This window comes from Eriocheir sinensis, chromosome 10 (genome assembly GCF_024679095.1).
Source record: "Eriocheir sinensis breed Jianghai 21 chromosome 10, ASM2467909v1, whole genome shotgun sequence".
NCBI classification, from domain to species: Eukaryota; Metazoa; Arthropoda; class Malacostraca; order Decapoda; family Varunidae; genus Eriocheir; species Eriocheir sinensis.
The window spans coordinates 20233876-20253398 of NC_066518.1; the positions used below are offsets into that span (position 1 = coordinate 20233876).

The window sequence follows — 19523 nt, forward strand, 5'->3', positions numbered from 1 at the left end:
CATCAACATCACACCTCCTCCCTGTTTTCTCCTTCTGTCTCTCCTCCATATATTGTATGCACCTTCTCCAATCCCCACCACCTCAATTGGGTCACACAACTTAGTTTGTCAGCCCCACAATATCAGGTTCTTTGTCTCTCAAATAGTTGTTAAACTCTATCCACGATGACACTATTCCATTCATATTCGTATATGACACTTTCCATCTTTCCTCCTTCCTCTAATCACCATGAACCACCTCCTCACTTTCATATCCATTACTCTAAAAAAAATAAAAAAAATAAAAAAATAAATAAATAAATAAATAAATCCTCTTCTTCCGATCTCTTCTCATTTGAGGAGGGCAACTACGGGGGGTCCTTCTGCGCATATGGTACGTCCAATAGCTTTGAAATCTTCATATGTTGTTTGTTGGTGTATGATATTCTGTGAATTTCATTAAATTCGGGTGAAGTTTAGGAGACTCAAACAAAGCGTATTTTTCTTTTTTTTGTTTCACAGACCTTATTTTTCAGTTAATCGCTTTGAAAAAAATACAATAGATACTGTGTTTACCTATCTACTTTTTGCTGGAAGTGAATTTTTTATTTTTTGTTTCGTCTTCAAGGAATAAAAAAAAAAAATTTGTCTCTTATAATTTTCTCCACTGTCCCGTTTTCTTTTGACATTTTTTGAAATTCATTCGCAACAAAAAATTGCCCTTTAGTTGTCGTTTCAAATGATACCTAACAATAGTCGGTCAGACTTTTTACCAATTTTGTGAAATTTTTTGAAGTGTAAAAAACTAATTTTTTATATATTGGCTCTTACAGATTTTTTTTTTTTTTCCCCGTTTTGCCATTTGTATTTATTTGACTGGCATGAAACTTTCACACATTATTTTGTATACCTTGTTGACTTACTGGAGAATGATAAGGCATCTGGTCCCCCTTTATAAAAAAAGTTTTAATCAAAGGTGAGGGTGTCAGAAAGTCAAGCTTTTCCACCACGACCGTACTGGGCAATTCTGCCTCAAAAACAGCGTTTGTAGCTAAGAAAGCGAAACGGTGATGAAAGTTTTGCTTGTAATCAGGCTCAATGTTAATCTGTTATTGGAGCTGCAATAATGTCTCATGAGGCAATGTAGCTGATTCTGCAGTTGGTGGTGTTGTAGGTGGTGGTGGAGTAAGTGGTGATGAAGCAGGTGGTGGTGGAAAAAGGTGGAAAAAAATTTATAATCCAACCTTTAAGTAGTTTAGGCTTTCCAAAAAATGTACTCGTCCGATTATAAATATATTAGTCAATAAATACCCCATAGTCGCCCCCTTAAATCACAAACCTCACCTCTAAGTTCATTCAACTTGTCTCTCTCTTGTTCATTCAGATCTTTTCTCAGCCATATCATTTTGGTGTCTTCTTCTCCTGCTAGCTTCCAAGCTCCTGCCAGGGCCTCTTCTGCTTCGCTCTGTGCCTTAAATCATATCCTAATTGGTCTATCTCTTTCGCCATTGTATTTTCCAATCCTATGACAGTCATCTATTTCTTTCACCAGGTCCCTTCCATCTTCTTGTACCCTCTGCACTATCTTCTTCACTACATCTTTCAAGTTGTTTTCCCTCGCAGGTTTGCTTGGGGTCTTCTCCTTGACACCGAACACAATGACACTCTTCTTTTTCTCAACCGTGCCTCTTACCAGGGCCTCATTTTCTTTGATTACCTTCACCACCTTCTCAGCCATCCTCTCCTCCAACTGCTCCTCCACAATCTCCTTAAAGCTCTGTACACTCCCACTTTGCACCATCTCTCCACCATTGTCAACTTTCTGTTCCAATTTTTTAACTCTTTGCTCCACTTCCACTTTTTCATCCTTTCGCTTATCCTCCCACTTATTCCGCTCCTTATTCAACTTTTCCACCGAATCCACGCTTTCCTTTAACCCCTCCAAGCATTTTATCAGCTGATTCTCAAGCTCCCCCACTTTATTTTCTAAATCAGTTATCTTTCTCTCCCTTCTCAACTCACTCACCATCTTCATCACCACTTCAAAATCACTCTCCAAACCTTTCACTCTTCTCTGCAATAATCTATTTTGTAACTGACTGTTCTTTTCCTCGAATCTCGAAAAATCTGCCAATAATTGTTGTTTACGTGATGGCGGCATAAACAGCCCAATCTCATTCTCGGTACGGTTTTCCATTTTTTCTTTTACAATCCACCAATACAACACTTTCTCCTCCTCCTCTCCTCCCAACCTCTTTCCAGGAACAGCGCCAATAATGCCCTCCCCTGTATGTCACAGATTATAGGTAAAATAGGCAAAACATTAAAAAGCTAACACATTAAAAGTCAAAAGCCAAAAAGTGTGTGTGTGTGTGTGTGTGTGTGTATGTGTATGTGCGTGCGTGCGTGCGTGCGTGCGTGCGTGCATGTGTGTGTGTGTGTGAGATAAAGATATGTCTGTGAAAGACTGCAAAAGTTCTCACAGTAGAATTTCTTCTTCGTTACCGTATAATTTTGTTACCCATATTGATTTCTCTAAAACCATCTATGTCCCAGAAAACGTATCCCTGCTATGGCATACCAAAATTAAACAGGACTTATATACACGTCTCCCGTATGTGGCACGTAGCAAGTAGGACGTATAGATACGTCCACCAGATGGGAGTGGTTGGCGACCAGGATGTGAATATACGTCCCCCGGACTGAAAGGGTTAAGACAGGTAACAATGTTAGTTTTAGGTGCTAAATACATTACCTCCATGGCAGAGTCCCAGGCCTGGCCAGCCACTGTGTACCGGGCAGGTGGTGGTTCAGCATTGAGCTCAGTGACTAGAGGTGGCTCGAAGTTGACAGACTCCACTGTAAAAAGCAAAAACCATGAAAAGAATTAGAGCCCTAATTTCCATTATTATTACAACTACAGTTACCCTCCCAAGTTTCGTGCTATCCAAGTTTCTCGAACCTCAAGTTTCACGATTAGTCCTAAATTCTTACCATCCCGACTTTCGCGCATTATTGGCCCAAGTTTCACATTGCTTTGACATGTACAGGTCACATCTACCTACCGTCGGCAGAGCATGCGATTCCTTAAGGTGTTGTCACACTGGCCTTTTTCCTTTAACCATTGAGGCTACTGGCAAACGCAGTTGCCCATGCGCTCAACTGGAAGCAAGTTATCGGTTGTCCATACAGATGGAAAACAGTTGGGAGTACGAGCAACTGCGCGGCTGTATGTAAACAAACAGACGATGACAGTGGCTGAGGAGTGAGTAGCAGAAAATGGCCAACGAAGAAATTCATAAAGTGGACTGGCAGAGCTGCTTTCTTTACTATTTAATTGACAAGATAAGAGAATGCCCCATGCTGTGGGACCACAGTTAAAAAAAACTCTTCTCCATTCTATGAAAATTGTAGAAGGACTCCATCTTCACAGCACAGTTCTCTGACGAGGTTTGGGTAAACACTCCTGTCCTCCCGTCTTTGAAGTCATGATCGTGCCCACAACCGCTTCTTCCTTTCATTTAACTGCAGCAACAAGTCCATAAATTGAGTAACAGCAGCACAAGCCGCACTTTAGCAGACGGCACCATGTCATACAGGGCGATTGCTTTGTTTACATTGTGAATACGGACAACTGACCTTGGCCGTGTGTGGCACACACCCAGAAAAGCTGGAGTTGCCGGTCGCCCCTATTGCCAACATGGTTGGAGGAAAAAGGCCCAGTGTGACACAAGCAGCTTATAGGCGCAGTCACACAACCTAGTTTCTCAGGAATTTTCCACTGATATTACCAACCGACAATTTTCTGCCTCAAATTTATCCTTAAGTTTGGTCACACAGAGGACTGTTGCATTCTGGGAAATATCAGCTGAAAAGTAAAACAAACAATGGATCCAGACATTGCAGTGGTTGTTTTGTGCTGTTTGCTAAAGAAAACTAAAAAAAGAAAAAGAAAGCATTTGTAGGTTCGTGAGGCAATGGTGCAGTCCTTTGATTTATGATCACCAGCACATTTGTAACACTTCGGGGCTTCTCCATTGTTCTTGGCAGTACAGTCATGATGCTTATGAATCAGCTCTCTAACAGTTGGATCACATTTCAAAATATAGTGCATTGTGCCACCTGCAGCAGGCTTGCTAAAAATCTTCTCAATTTTCCACTCAACTCCTGGAATTGAGTACAGGAAGTTAGGAACTCATTCCTGTCTAACAGTGTCTCAGTTATCTCATCATTGGTCTCCTTTTTATGCACATTGCAGATCATGATCTTTGGCCTTAATTTTCCCACACTTTTAGTGCAAACTTGCTCTACATTTTCCAGTTTCTGAGATACTTGATTCCTTGTATTCTCATCATCAAAGTTCATAACAGTGTTACCTCCATTCGTTCATCTCGAATCAGTAATCTGAATGCCTTGTAATGCCTGGGAAACTTCATTTTTCATCTCAGTTGTCTTTTTATCTTGATCAGAGGCCTTTACACCAAGAAGATGTTTCTTTACTTTCCTCCTCCACTTGGCAACGTCAGCCCAACTGCCACCTGCTAAATCAGCTTGATTGGCACGAAGCACCTCAGCCACCTCTTTCTGTTCTTCCTTCACACTCAGTGCCCTAGATTCAACTTTGTCTTTTACCACAGCTGATATTTCTCTTGATAATTCCAGCTTAATCCAATTTATTTTCTGCAGATTATCTTGCTTGATTCCTGTCAGATGAGCACATTTCACACGGCACCGTTTATGACACAAACAGCATGTGATCCATTCCGGCGCTTCGCCTGTAAAGTCTTCACAGACATAACACCTAAAATAAACGTCCCTGATCCTGTGCCTATTGGCCATCGTCGACACGGCGGGTCCCGCACGGAGTACAAGCGGCACACGTCTTGTCACGCTCACGACTCATTCTCCACCCTATTGTTTTTATTCAAAAGGTCCTCCTTGTTCACATTCTATCCATTTATTTTTAAAACATTGTAATCAAGTCTCTGTTTTGTCATATTCTATCTAAATCAGTTCTGATCCAATCTTTCCAACAATTTTTCTCTCTCTCTCTCTCTCTCTCTCTCTCTCTCTCTCTCTCTCTCTCTCTCTCTCTCTCTCTCCCCCCCCCCCCCACACACACACACACACACACACTGCTGCGTTGCATGACAGAGAGCATATTTGAATTGCCTGGATTTTCATGTTTCCTGAACCTTGTAAATTTCAGGAGAGAGCTATTGGTGTTCCTGGTACCAGAGCCATGGGGATCAGCACATAACTCATAGCCATCTATGTCAAAGCCAGTAGAGTATCATTAAAGTCACCCAAGACAATGAGTGTCCTGAGGGGGAACTGGTCTAATACTAAGTTGAATTTGGCATAAAACAACTCATCTCTGGTTTCACACATCTTGGTATGAGCATTCACTGCAAAAAAGATATGAAGCCCAGAGTGTGTTTCAGCCTCACTCGCATTATACGCTCATTAATCAGAGTAACCTTCAGAACTCTGTGCTCATCCACAGGATTCCAGGAGCCCACACACAGAGCCCTCCAAAGATTAATCCCAAGGCCTATTTTGCTGGCTGGCACTGCATCTGCACTACCCAAGCCACCCCCAAAATAAAGAAAAGAGTGCTCAGGGACCTTCCCTCCTTTGAGATTGAGATGCATGAGACCCGTAGGCTTTGCCTTACACCCATCATAGGTGGTGAGCTCGCCCGATACAGATGTATCACGGGAGCCCTCTGCATGGTCAGGCCTTCCAACAACAGAAGGGAAAACTTGACTCTTCTGACATGGCCACTCTCTCAAGGAGAATTCCCAAAGGAAAAAAGCAACAAAGCTATCAACAGATAATATATCTGATTCACAAACCTAATAGACTGTGTATGGATTTTCTGATAGTTATGATATCTACTCCATGAGTGATGATGCAACAAAGGTCAGTATAGCACTTTTCAAGGATAAAAATAAAAGCCTGCAAAAGTACTTTTCCTACAAAGTGGACAGGAGAAAATTGTAGATGAAAGTTTGAATACAGTTGGAGAGGCATCTTGATATTCCCCTCTTGAAAGTGTCACAATCTACAAATGAGGAAATACAGATGAAGGGAGGCTATTCCATAATTTACCAGTGAGAGTAATGAAAGAATGAAGATGGTGGTTCATTCTTGCACAAGAGATTTGGACAGTACAGGGATGAGTCAGATTAAAAAGTAGTGTACAGGGAGGCTTACTATGTAGCTCTGACTTGGTCCTTTGCTTGGGACGGGCTGGTGTTCTGGAGGTTATCCTTTGCGGGACATTCGTGACTGCTCCTTCTTCATCCATCTGGGAAGCAAATGAGCCTGCATTACTTTGACATATTTTTGCAAGGTAGAGAGAGGGGTGTGGTGTGGGGAGGAGCAGTGATGGGGAGCAGAAATGTATAGGGAAGGAAGAAGTGGAGGGAAGAAGGGTGTGGTGTTGGGAAGGGGAGTGATGGGGAGGAAGAATGCAAGAAGGGGATGAGGTAGGAGGTGATGTGTGTGTGTGTGTGTGTGTGTGTGTGTGTGTGTGTGTGTGTGTGTGTGTGTGTGAGAGAGAGAGAGAGAGAGAGAGAGAGAGAGAGAGAGAGAGAGAGAGAGAGAGAGAGAGAGAGAGAGAGAGAGAGAGAGAAAGATGAAAGGAAACGGGAGAGGGAGAGGGAGAGGGAAAGTGAGTGTGTGAGAGGGAGGCTTATCTCTCACGGATCTAGTACTGTGCCAACAAACGTAAACTCCCGAGGCGAAGGGGTTAAGTGCATGCTCAAGGTCAAGACTGGCTCATAGCAGTCATATACGTTACACTACAGTGATTATTTGGTTTTATTGGTAATTTTATTGTTATCATCTTTTTTTTATTATTACCATCATTATCACATTATCTTTATTTTTTTATATCATTATTGTTATTAATAGTATTATTTTATTATTATTATTATTTTTATTATTATTATTATTATTTTTTTTTTTTATTATCATTTTTAGCAGCAGTAGTAGTAGTAATAGTTGCAGGAGTAGTAGTGGTAGTAGCAGTAGTAGTAATAGTAGTAGAATATAGAAGTAATAGTAGTAGCAGCAATAAGCCTGTGTAGTAGTTTTTGCAGTAGTGCATGCTTCCCTCAGCTTGATCTCTTCATCATTGTGTGGGTGGGTAAGTACAGTGGACTTTCAATATTAGCGATCTCATGATTGCTGACTTCACTAATTAGCGAGTTTATCCCAAACTTTTCAACTTTCAAATTATTATAAAGTGCTAAAAAGTAAAATTAATGGCACAAAGCATAGTTCAAACATGACATGAAGTTGTGTAGAAGATCTTGGCAAGGGCAGAGGCTGCAGCAATTACATATAGTTTGCTGGCTTTCTGCCTTGCGTTCTCTCTCTCTCACACATTTGTTGAACATTGCGCAACTGGGGCAAATATTTGTGTCAAGAGGACAGCACTAGCCCAGGGTGTGCTACAGAGTTTGTAAACATAGATGTTGTAGCTAAATAAGTGTGGCCAGTGTTGCCTCTTTTGGCCTTCTGCAAATGTTGCATTCAACTATGATTGCTGCTTCAAGTAAAGAGTTGCCTATAAGAGCTGCTGTGGGAATATTGTGGGAAAGTTGTTGTGTGGAACACCACTTTTGTTGTGCACAGCTGAACCACTGTCTCATTGGACCCCTCTCCCCCTCCCCTTGTGGGAAGTTCTGTGCCTAACGGGTCCGCTGAACATAGGGTTGGTGTTTACCGTCTCAGTAATACTGTGAAGTGATAATTATTTCTCCATAAGGTCTTTCATCTCCCTCAGTTAGTAAGTCTAAGCCAAGGCATATTAAGCATATTTTGACTAGAATAAGATATGATATGGAGAAAAGGCAAGAAATAAACTCAGCTGTTGCCCAAAAATTTAAGCTCAATATTGTGGTACCTTTAGAAACAAGAGGCCCAGATATAGCATGCTGTTACAACCAGTGTTGGCAGCAGTGTTAAGGATGCAGCATATTTGAGGGATAAAGTGGTGACTCATATATCCTATATCATCAAAAAGAAATAGAAAAAAAAGCTTCATTTCACTCCCAGAGTTTGTTGGCTGAGGCTAGTGCTCTTTTGCAAACATCAGAATGAGGCCATCCACATATTTCCATATGGATACCATAAGTATGGTGGAACCTACTCTTATTTAGTGTATTATAGACCTAGACAATTAGAGATTGCTCCTGAGCTCAAAATCCAGCCAAAATTCTAATGATATACCAGTACGTTACCCAGCCTTTGAGTCCATCACACTCTTGACATATCACAAAGTCACCCAGCCTTTAAAGGTTAATCTTTTATACAAGAATCAATCAGAATCAATGGTAAGCTTTGAAATAGCCTTGTTACATCTGTATCATCCCCATCATGAAAATGCTTTCAAGGCCAAAGTATTTAGGCACCTAAGTGAAACAAGTTTTCTTTCAGATACTTTTACAGTCTTCTGCTTTCAGGAACAGCCCTATACTGGTATATTTTGTACCCTTAATTTCTTCCTTGAGCTGGCTCATTCAAACACACACACACACACACACACACACACACACACAAAAAAAAAAAAAAAAAAAAAAAAAGTACAATTGAAATAACAGCTCCATCTAGTGCAAATTCCATTTAACACAAATTTCTTTGGTACCTATCTCGTATTAAATAGAGGGTTTCCTGTACAGCTTGAGAAACACAAAGGATAACACGAGGCAAGTTCAAATTCTGTATACTACAAGTAAACACACACGCACTACGGAGTTCCACAGTGCAGAGGTTAGCACGACTGCCTCACAATCAAGGAGACCCAGGCTTGATTCCCAGGAGGAGTGGAGATGGACAGGCAGTCTACCCACCGGTGAAAGGGTACTGGGTGTCAGTCAGGGGTTGTGTCCTGATTCCCAGATGGGTGTGAGGTTCCAGATGTAACCAAAGATCTATCAATTGTGAGCTCCAAGCTTATTTAGGGAGGATACAATCCAGCTGGCAATCATGAGTCCAAAACATGATCAGAAAATGAATTACACACATACACGCACCTCTAACTCTGGAGGGAAGGAATGCTGAGGATTGTGGGCCTTCTGTAGCAGCTCTACAGCCAGCCACCTGGGCAAATCAGCTGCTACGAAGGGGTGCAGAAGTAATTTATCTGCTGTTGGTCTTCTCTTGGGATTCTTGGTTAGGGCAAGCTGTCAAAGAGAGATGTGGTGCTAATTTATATGAAATGGTATGAGTTGGCTTGTAATGGATGCAGTGAGGTGATAAATTCAATTATGCTCTCTGTCATGCAATATGGCAGAGAGAGAGAGAGAGAGAGAGAGAGAGAGAGAGAGAAATTGTTGGAAAGATTGGATCAGAACTGATTTAGATAAAAGACAAAACAGACTTGATTACAATGTTTTAAAAATAAATGGATAGAATGTGAACAAGGAGGACCTTTTGAATAAAAACTATGGGGTGGAGAATGAGTCGTGGGCGTGACGAGACGTGTGCCGCTTGTACTCCGTGCGGGACCCGCTGTGTCGACGATGGCCAATAGGCACAGGATCAGGGACGTTAGTTTAGGTGTTATGTCTCTGAAGACTTTACAGGCGAAGCGCCGGAATGGATCACATGCTGTTTGTGTCATAAACGGTGCCATGTGAAATGTGCTCATCTGACAGGAATCAAGCAAGATAATCTGCAGAAAATAAATTGGATTTGTACACCTTGGCTTCAGAAGGCATCCCTGGGTACTGACAAAGTGGAAAAATTGGAAGAGTTTAAGCTGGAATTATCAAGAGAAATATCAGCTGTGGTAAAAGACAAAGTTGAATCTTGGGCACTGAGTGTGAAGGAAGAACAGAAAGAGGTGGCTGAGGTGCTTCGTGCCAATCAAGCTGATTTAGCAGGTGGCAGCTGGGCTGACGTTGCCAAGTGGAGGAGGAAAGTAAAGAAACATCTTCTTGGTGTAAAGGCCTCTGATCAAGATAAAAAGACAACTGAGATGAAAAATGAAGTTTCCCAGGCATTACAAGGCATTCAGATTACTGATTCAAGATTAATGAATGGAGGTAACACTGTTATGAACTTTGATGATGAGAATACAAGGAATCAAGCATCTCAGAAACTGGAAAATGTAGAGCAAGTTTGCACTAAAAGTGTGGGAAAATTAAGGCCAAAGATCATGATCTGCAATGTGCATAAGGAGGACACCAATGATGAGATAACTGAGACACTGTTAGACAGGAATGAGTTCCTAACTTCCTATACTCAATTCCAGGAGTTGAGTGGAAAATTGAGAAGATTTTTAGCAAGCCTGCTGCAGGTGGCACAATGCACTATATTTTGAAATGTGATCCAACTGTTAGAGAGCTGATTCATAAGCATCATGACTGTACTGCCAAGAACAATGGAGAAGCCCCGAAGTGTTACAAATGTGCTGGTGATCATAAATCAAAGGACTGCACCATGGCTGAGAAGAAATGCATAAATTGTGCGAGGTACAAGAAGCCTGAAATTAATCACTTGGCGAATGACCAGTGTTGTGTGGTTCTTCAGACTGAAATTGAGATAATTCGTAACATAACCGATCATAGCTATTAGTGTTTGGGGCTCAAAGATAAATTGTGTTAAATGTTCAATGAGTTGGAAAAAATCACTGGATATTTAATTGTGATACTATAAAGAAAATATCAGATGAATGAAAAATGAAACAATGGATATTTGCGATACTATAAAAAGGAAAGATATTGACATTAGTACGAACCTAAACATGGTCAAGTGACTATGATGATGCCAAGTTTATTAAAAGGACATCAGTAGGCTATTCATGAAAGCATACAAAACTCACGCATTCACTATGACACTGTGAATAAGTGAATCGAGGATTGTTTTTTTAGGATAACATCGTAATTGTTGATGGTCCTGTGGAGGGCTGAACTGGCAGCGGAGCGGGGCCTGAAACCTCATCGATGGCAAATGGTAAACGGTAAATGAGGCAGGACTAGATGCAGAAACAACATTAACCCCTTCAATATGATGATGTGTGTGGTGCATCATTGCTCATCCATAGAGCCACCTGGTGATCACATAATGCATTGCTTTCCTGTGGTCTATGCTTTGTGATTGAGTTCATCATTCTGTTGTGTTCTCAATGTCACATTCACCACTCATCATATCATTAGCTCCACCACTTCTCTGAGCCAAATATGAAAAAAAAAAGTCATGTCACCCATGTATGGCGACACTGCCTCATCAATAGCATGCCACAGCACCTCTCTCCCACATCACTCTCTTTGCCTTTGATGATAATAAGTCATCTTTTTTCTTTTTTACTTGTCATGATTGATCTTTCTGATGGCAGTAATGGGAATGAATATACTCCAAACATGGAGGATGTGGCCTTGTGATGCACTGAATCAAACAACTTCATGAGACTGACATTGGCTGCAAGTATCCCATCAAAACTCACATTGGCACTCCACCAGTATACAAAGAGCCAGGATACAGTCAGTTGTCAACTTCCTGGGCATGAACCCCGTCTCCTAGGATCTCTGCAGCTTAAGCATCTAGCTGAGGATCTGCATGAGAAACAGATGGGCAAGGACCTTGCCTGGCACACCAAGCAGTGTAATACCACAGTAGTTGCTGCAGTCCTGGCAGTCCCCTTTCTCTTTCCAGATAGGGACAACCAGCCTCCTCTTCCAGTCAGGAGAAATGATACCAGTCTGTCAAATGGCAGTCTAAACCACATGCAACCTGCAGATCACAGCCTCACCTCCAGCTTTGAGCAGCTTCACATTGATGTTACAAACACCAACTGCCTTTCCAACCCTCAACCTTGCTACAGTCTCTCTGACCTCATCTAGAGAGGGTGAGTTTTCATCAATAGGTGTATCAGCATCTGTCCTTTGTAACCCAGCAGGTGAAAGCTGCTCACTTGCAGGATCAATCAATCAATTAGTGGGGGCATACGCCGTGGGGGGCGTGTTGCCTCGCCCACCCTATGACGCCAAGCCAGGGGGTCCCTCCGGGCAAGTCTCCATGTAGGCCCCCTTCCCAACCCGAGTACCGCCCGGCAGGATCTATCGACTTGCTCAAGCCACGAACTCCGTGGGTGTTCCCTTGGCCTCCTCCACTCAGGATTGTATCTTACAGAGACAACCTGATGAGCAGGATCAGCTTCAGGGTAACGTGCCACGTGCCTGTATAGCCGGAGTTGGTGTTGACGGACTATGCAGGTAATATATGTCGAATCAGTCTCATGGAGTAGTCGCCGATTTGACACAAAGTCATTCCAGTGATATCCAATGATTCTGCGTAGACATTTATTACCGAACCTCTTTATTACCACCTCTCCAGGTCCCCATTTAGTGTCCATGTCTCACAACCATAGAGTAAGACAGGGAGCACAAGGGACTTGAAGATCCGGATCTTTGTCCTTCTGCACAGGTATCAACAACACCATATATTCGTGCTGAGCGAGTCCATAACACCGTGGGCCAGGCCAATCCGCCGTAAGACTTCCTGGCCAGACTCACCGTTGTTATGAACTATGCTACCTTGCAGGATCCACTATGTACAAATGCTCAAAGTATTCGGCCCAACAAGCCCTCTGCCCATCTGTCTCCCATGAGGCAGCCAGCTGCTGTTTAAATAGTGCTCACCTGAGAGGGGGGACTGGAGCAGAGCTTTAGGGCTAAGTAAACAGGTCGGAATTCATTTGCATTGGTATGGCCCTCAACATCCTCAGCGAGACTCCTGACATACCTCTCCTTGTCTCCCCTCAGGAGAACTCCAGTCCTATGCAACAGAGCCCTGGTAGAGCCTGGTAATGTGACTTCTCGATATTCTCCAGCATCTCCTCCAAGGCAAAATAACTCTTTGATCTTGGACACTCTCTAAAGCACTCCTTTGCAGTTTGAAGAGTTTAGCGTTTGGCGTTATCTCACAGTTCTACAAGGTCCTCAACAGTGCTAAGCACAATGAACTGAGATGAAACACAGTATAGTTACATCTTGAGATTTATCTTGATGACATGAAATCTGAGTGTTGCAACAAGCCTATAAACAGTTGAAAAGAACTGAGCACTCCACAAAACCCTGCAGGTCTGGAAGATCCTCGAATGAGTGCTTTTTAACAAGAATATGGTTGATCTCCCTCTAAATCCCACCTTACAATTCCACCTTTTGCCAAATGTGATTTCGTGAAATAAAAACATAATATACAAGTAAGCACTGTAGTAAAATTAGATCACTAACTTTCACAAAATGGTGGAAGTTCTGCGTCCATTTTGATTTGTCTTTTAGCGTTGGGGGCTTGAATCCACTCTTGGACATAAGAAATAGTGCACGCATAGGATGAAGATCAAACATGGGAGGCTGGAGCTCAGCAAGTTCAATAGCTGTCACACCCACAGCCCAAATATCACAGAGCTGATTATATCCACCTTTCCTTTCCACAGCTGCTACCTGTTGACAAAGAACACATCTTTAGAATTCTAGAAAAGATCAATTTAAAAAAAACACCCTTCATTTGCAATACACTAAGAGCTAGCCATTCATCTTCAACATGAAAGTATAGATAAACTGCTGAGTGAACTGTGCAGTGACAGCTGCAGCTGGTATTCAAACTGTGGCTTATAGGTTTGTAGGTTGTAGCTTGTCAGGCTCCTTTCACACTTGTGGGGGAGGCCCACGTCCACGCTTATAAAGCGGATGCAGGCCTTCCCGCATATCCTTTCAGATGGTGCGGGTGAAAACTGCCCGCCACCCACAGGAGAAAGACAGGAAAATGTAATGAAAGCCAGGGAAAGCAAGGTCATCCATTGGAGGAAAGGAGAGACAAAAATAGAGCTGGAGAAGGAAGGGAGATAAAGGAATAAAATTAATAAAATGAAAGACCAAATATTAAGATAGATGGCTGAGTAAAAAGAGAATATGGGAAAAAAGGAGAGAAGGGAGAGGGAAGATGAGGAAGTAAACACGAGGGAGAAGAGCATCAAAATTCTTCCTATAAATAAAGTTGAAAATAAAAAGTGTAACAGGAAAATGAACACACAACAAATCACATTGAAATCAACCAGGATACTGAACGAGTTTTCTTCGGAGAGATGCGCGGGCCGCGGGCATCACCCGTGCCGTGTGAAGACACCCATTGAACCCTGTACCCCTTGCTGCTATGCGCGGACGCAGGCCCGTAGATAACCTAAGGGGGGCCCACGTTGAATTTCGCCCGCGCGCAGACGACGTCCGCGGCGTGTGAAAGGTTCCATAGAAAACATCAGTCATAAGTTGACGCGGGTCCGCGTTATGAGTGCAGACGCGGGCCTCTCCCGCAAGTGTGAAAGGGGCCTCAGGCTAACCATTACACCAAAGGGGTGCATCTAATAATCATAATATACCATGCAGGTGTGTTTTTAAAAAAATGTGGCATCATACAGCTCACCTCAGGTGCCATCCAGTATGGAGTTCCAATGAAAGATTTCCTTTTGCTTATTGTGGCTGTAATTTGGGCAGATACACCAAAATCAGCCAACTTGACATCTCCATTCTCTGTCAATAGTATGTTGGCTCCCTGGTGAGTTGGAAGAAATGGATATACAGTCATATACTACAGGTTTACATTTCATGAAAATCTTATCCACATAACTTTATATGGCACAAGCTATTTATTTAATGTTTTTCATTATTATTTCAAGCATCTTTTTATACAACAGCTCAAAGATAAAACATCCATATTTGCTGTCTTTAAATATGACAAAACTCCCTGCCAAGGGCTAAAGCTAGCCACTTCTTACCTTGATATCTCTGTGCATTTTCCCCATGCGGTGAAGGTACTCTAAGCCCCTCAAGGTTTCCCGACACATGTAGCCAATCTGTCGCTCTTGTAGTGGACCAATTACTGCAGGTAAATTAATGATGTTATTTCCCTGTACCTTGTGCCCAAAATTTTGGATCTTTAATGAAACATAATTGTTAAACCAAAATATTATTATTTCTGATCTATACTTGAAGAAATCTAGAATCTAAAATATTTAGCATCATGTGGAAGCTACAAAAAGATATTAGGATATATAATGTCTGTAAAAAAAATTAAAAAAAGGTTATTGGTCTGTTAGAAAACATTTCTAATACATACTGAACATTTTCAGTATCATATGTTTGGCAGCATCACAGGCTTCTACAAGTGTGTGGGAGCTGGCAAGAAACCAAGACTTCCCGCCAGTGCTCTCTGAGCTCTCACATGGAAGGGAATTTACCACTTTCCCCAATAACAGTTCCCTTATTTACCCCCCCCAGACCACTAATATTGAAATACTTTTTCTTGTCAGGACACTAGGATGGGTTTTACTTGCCTATCTATTGAAGAAAAGTGTGGATCTTAGTCTGGAGAAATGCATCCATGAAAGTAATTGCAATGAGGACAGGGCAAGCTGTGAGGAGCATTCAACATCTGGTGGCGGACACCAAAGACCTGATGCCAAACATCATTCATGACCAAAAGAGTCACCTAGGAGGCCAAGAAAGACGTGTAAGGCTAAAGACAAGGTTCTATGAAGAGAGGTGATGAAAGCCCTGGAGATCACAACAAATGAAATTAAGAAAATGCATCCATCCTTGCTGGGAGATGTCACTGAAAGGACTATGCAGCACTGCCTACAAATGGACCTCAACATGCCCACGTTCAAGTCTGCATACAAACCTTTCCTCACAAGACAGATAGAGAAGGAAAGAATACATTTTGCCAAAAAGCATGAAGATTGGACAGTAGAAGATTGGAGGAAGGTGCTATGGAGTGATGAGAGTATATTTTTTATGAGTAAGTAAGAGGCCTGGAAGGATTAGAAGACAAAAGAACTTGGACCACTACACCCCGTCTCTCCATGGAGAAGTCAGTGAAGCACCCTGATGGGGTGATGGTTTGGGGCTCATTTAGTGGCGAAGGGAGCTGGGGAGGGTTGTAGTTTTGTGATAGAGGTGAGACAATTAATCCCTTCATTCCGGCGACGCCAATGTCAGCGTCCAACGGGCATCCGACAACATCACCGATAGTCCTCTTCTAAACCTCTAATCCCCTTCCATTTCCTCTTAATCCTCTTCTAAACCTCTTAAGAGGCAATGGAAGAGGGTTAAGAGGAATTTAGAGGAGGATTGAGAGGTTTAGAAGAGGATTAATCCTCTTCCATTTCCTCTTGACCCTTTCCATACTATGAAGCCGACGTCTGCGCCAGGGATGGAAAGGGTTAATGAAGGGAGGTATATTCAGGTTGTTGAGCCAGTTTGCTAGCCAAAATGCACCTGCTAGATCAAGTAGAATGCTTGGTAGAAAGAACTGTGTATACAAAGCTACTCTACCCACAGCAAATGTAAACAAACAGCTGCGCTACCAACAGCAAATTAATTGAAATGTCAACTCATTACTTAACCAAGCTGTAGAAATATTGTGAGGGGGCTGCTGATAACACGGTGCTCATTGCAGAATATGAAAGTGACTTACAAAATTTGGTCAGTGTTTTTGATAGTGTTTGTAAAAGGAGAAAGCTGAAAGTATATGTAAACTAAAGTAAAGTGATGGTTTGTGAGCGAAGTAGAAGTGAGGTTGTAGATTTTGTGTGCCCATATAGGGTGGGAATTGAATGTGAAAAAGAATGCAAAATAATTTTGAATGGTGAAGAAAAGGAGGAGGTCAATGATTTTAAGTACCTTGGATCAGTTATGTGTAAGCATGGTGGTACGGAGGGAGAGATAAGAGAAAGGGCATTGCATGGAAGAAGGGTGGTAGGGTCTTTGGGACAAATCATGAATGGCAGAAGTGTGAGCATGGAGGTAAAAAGGGATTTGAGAAATACAATAATAGTACCAACCCTCACAGATGCAAGTGAAACGTGGGCCTGGAATGAAAGTCAGAGGTCTAGAGTGCAGGCAGTGGAAATGAGTTATTTGAGGAGTGCTTGTGGTGTGAGTAGAATGGATGGAATGAGTAATGAAAGTGTGTTCGAGCGTTTTGGAATGTGTCACAGGGGTGACGGGAAGAAGTGTGGAGTGGTGGAAGAAGTGAAACGACAGACGTTCAAGTGGTTTGGCCACATGGAGCGAATGGAGGAGAGTAAGATGACCAGAAGGGTGTATGTGAGTGAGATAGAGGGAGGGAATGCTAGACGATGACCTCCAGTGAAATGGAGAGATAGGGTGCAGGAGTACGTTAGGGAGAGGGGGGAAAGATCTTTGAGAAACCTTGAGCAGGCAAAGAGGGAGTGTCTGGATAGAGAAAGATGGAAACTCTTCTGCCATGGCCATCCCCTGGTGGGAGCTGCTAGGAGCAGGCGTCGATGAAATGATGATGATGATGGTTGTTGTTGTGGGGCACCATTTTACTAGCCAACTGGGGTCTGCTAGATTTAGAGGTAAGCATGGTAGGAAGCAAGAGAACTGTGTAAACAAATCGATGCTCTACCCATGGTGAATTATTTGAAATGTCAACTCATTACTTAATCAACTATCACTAATAATATTGGCCTGCTCATAAGTAGAATGGTATTGGGAGATGGACCAGCCAAGGTATGAAAGTTTCTATGATGGTAGCTATGGAGGGAACCTACTGTTCAGAGCTATAACAAGTCCTTACCAGTGAACAGTAGAGTGTACAGATAGAAGAATGGTGGAAGCAAGCTGTGTGTAATGTGTGAGAGAAGAGTGAATGAAAATTGCTTAACATTTGCTGCTGAAATGTAAGAGGTATGAGCATGCAAGAGAAATAATGTTAAGGGTGGTGGTGGAAGAAACAGGAGTGGAGGAATGGAATGAGATGAGAGAAAGTCATATTGTCAGGCAAATGCAGTACCTGCTGGGGTTGATTGGGTGGAGGAGTAACAGTCGTGTGGCTGAGAGTGAAGGATATCTTAGGGAATGTTTGGAAGATGTGAATGAGAGAGAATGAGGGGCAGGCTCCCCTTAGTGATGGGGGCTCAGTATGAATGCATTGCTTTACCTCTTTCAACAACGATCCAATGGGTACTAGGTGACTACTGGGTGACTCTCAACTTCAAGTTCAAGTGAACAGTTGACTGGGGTGTAAACAAAGTGCTCATCATAGTTAATGAGTGTGGCCAATGTCACCTCTGCTGCATTTTTATACTCTCTATGAATGTTTAATTCATCTATGATTGCTGTTTCCTGTTAAGTCACCTGTAGGAGCAGCAGGGAATATTGTAAAGGAGCTGTTTATAGGGTGCCATCTTGTTGCACTCAGCTGATCCACTGTTCTGTTGGACTCACCAACCCACCTGCAAGAGTGGTGTGGCTGACAGGTCAACTCTCTGTATGACTGCCCTGCACCAACAGAGGTGACACTGGCCACACTTATAACTATGGCATTTGCTGTGTTTAGTACTGTTTACAAAGTGTCTTCCCACCTGGAGGGGCTTGGTCTAGGGTTTGGTTCAAGTGTTTGGCTAACACTGCCATTTTGGCCAAACTGGTTAGGTCCATTGTCATTAATATTACAATGGCAATCCCACGCCCACTACTGGACTACTGGTAGCATTGCACAACATGCATGGCTAACAGGTCAAACAGCATTCGTTAAGTACATACATACTTATAGTCAGGAGATGCATTTCTAAGTGTATAGTAGTACCTGTATATTGGTTCAATGAAATTTCATGGGGAACTTTAGAAACATACCCCAAGTATCTGGAATTTTCACTTATTTGGCACCTATGAATCTCTGCAGTTGCCAGTTACTGTACTAGAGGTTTTACTGTAAATGTTACTATGGAATTCTTTTGTTGAGTTATTAGACATCCAAAACAATATAATTTTAATGGCGTGACAATGTTTTGAAAGCCATGACAACAACCTTTTGGTGGACAATGTAGAAGTGTTAAAATCCTACAGTACGTAAGTTAGATAAAGAAATATATGATACCTGAAATGTAATGCTTATGGCAGATTTAAATTGCAAGGGAGTGAACTGGAAGATGTTTGAAGCATAAGGAGATGAAAATACATTGGGGAGAAAGTTACTGGAGCTGATAGGAGACTAACTTTATGACTCAATGGGTAAAAGAGGAGACTAGACATTGAGGCAGAGATGAACAAGCAAGATTGGATATAATATTTACAAAAGGGACCAAGATATCCGGACAGGTGAAACATGAATGTCCATTTGGAAAAAGTGACCATGAAATCCTGGATGAAGAATGACATGATTACATTAAAAAAGAACATAAAAATAAGAGGAAAAATTATAGCAAGGCAAAGTATGAAAAATTAAAAGCATTTTTAGTAGTAGAAACTGAATGGCAATGAAGCAATTTAAGTAAGTACAAAAGAAGTACGACTATTTCTTAAAGGTCTATAATGAAGGAGTAAATGAATGTGTGCCATTCTATGTATGTAGTAAAGAAGAAAACAAGGAATGGTTTAATGCAAGATATTTTGAGGCCAAACAGAATAGAGATAGAACACTGAGAATTTGGAAAAGAACAATGAAACCAACAGAGAAAGATATAAACATCTTAGATATGAATATACAAGAGTGAGAAGAAAGGA

At 42.0% G+C, this 19523-nt stretch overlaps 1 protein-coding gene across 8 annotated transcripts in view; it reads right to left on the reverse strand.

Moving 5' to 3' along the window:
- LOC126996672 (mitogen-activated protein kinase kinase kinase kinase 3-like) overlaps nucleotides 1-19523 on the reverse strand; it is an 88143-nt gene that overhangs the window by 34423 nt on the left and 34197 nt on the right. For all 8 annotated transcript variants that reach the window (XM_050857394.1, XM_050857395.1, XM_050857396.1 and 5 more), the window contains exons 4-9: nucleotides 14768-14871; nucleotides 14416-14544; nucleotides 13230-13439; nucleotides 9027-9176; nucleotides 6199-6292; nucleotides 2735-2838 (exon numbers count right to left, since the gene is read on the reverse strand). In XM_050857394.1, coding sequence (XP_050713351.1) covers nucleotides 2735-2838; nucleotides 6199-6292; nucleotides 9027-9176; nucleotides 13230-13439; nucleotides 14416-14544; nucleotides 14768-14871 — 791 coding nt within the window. The remainder of the gene's footprint in view (nucleotides 1-2734; nucleotides 2839-6198; nucleotides 6293-9026; nucleotides 9177-13229; nucleotides 13440-14415; nucleotides 14545-14767; nucleotides 14872-19523) is intronic.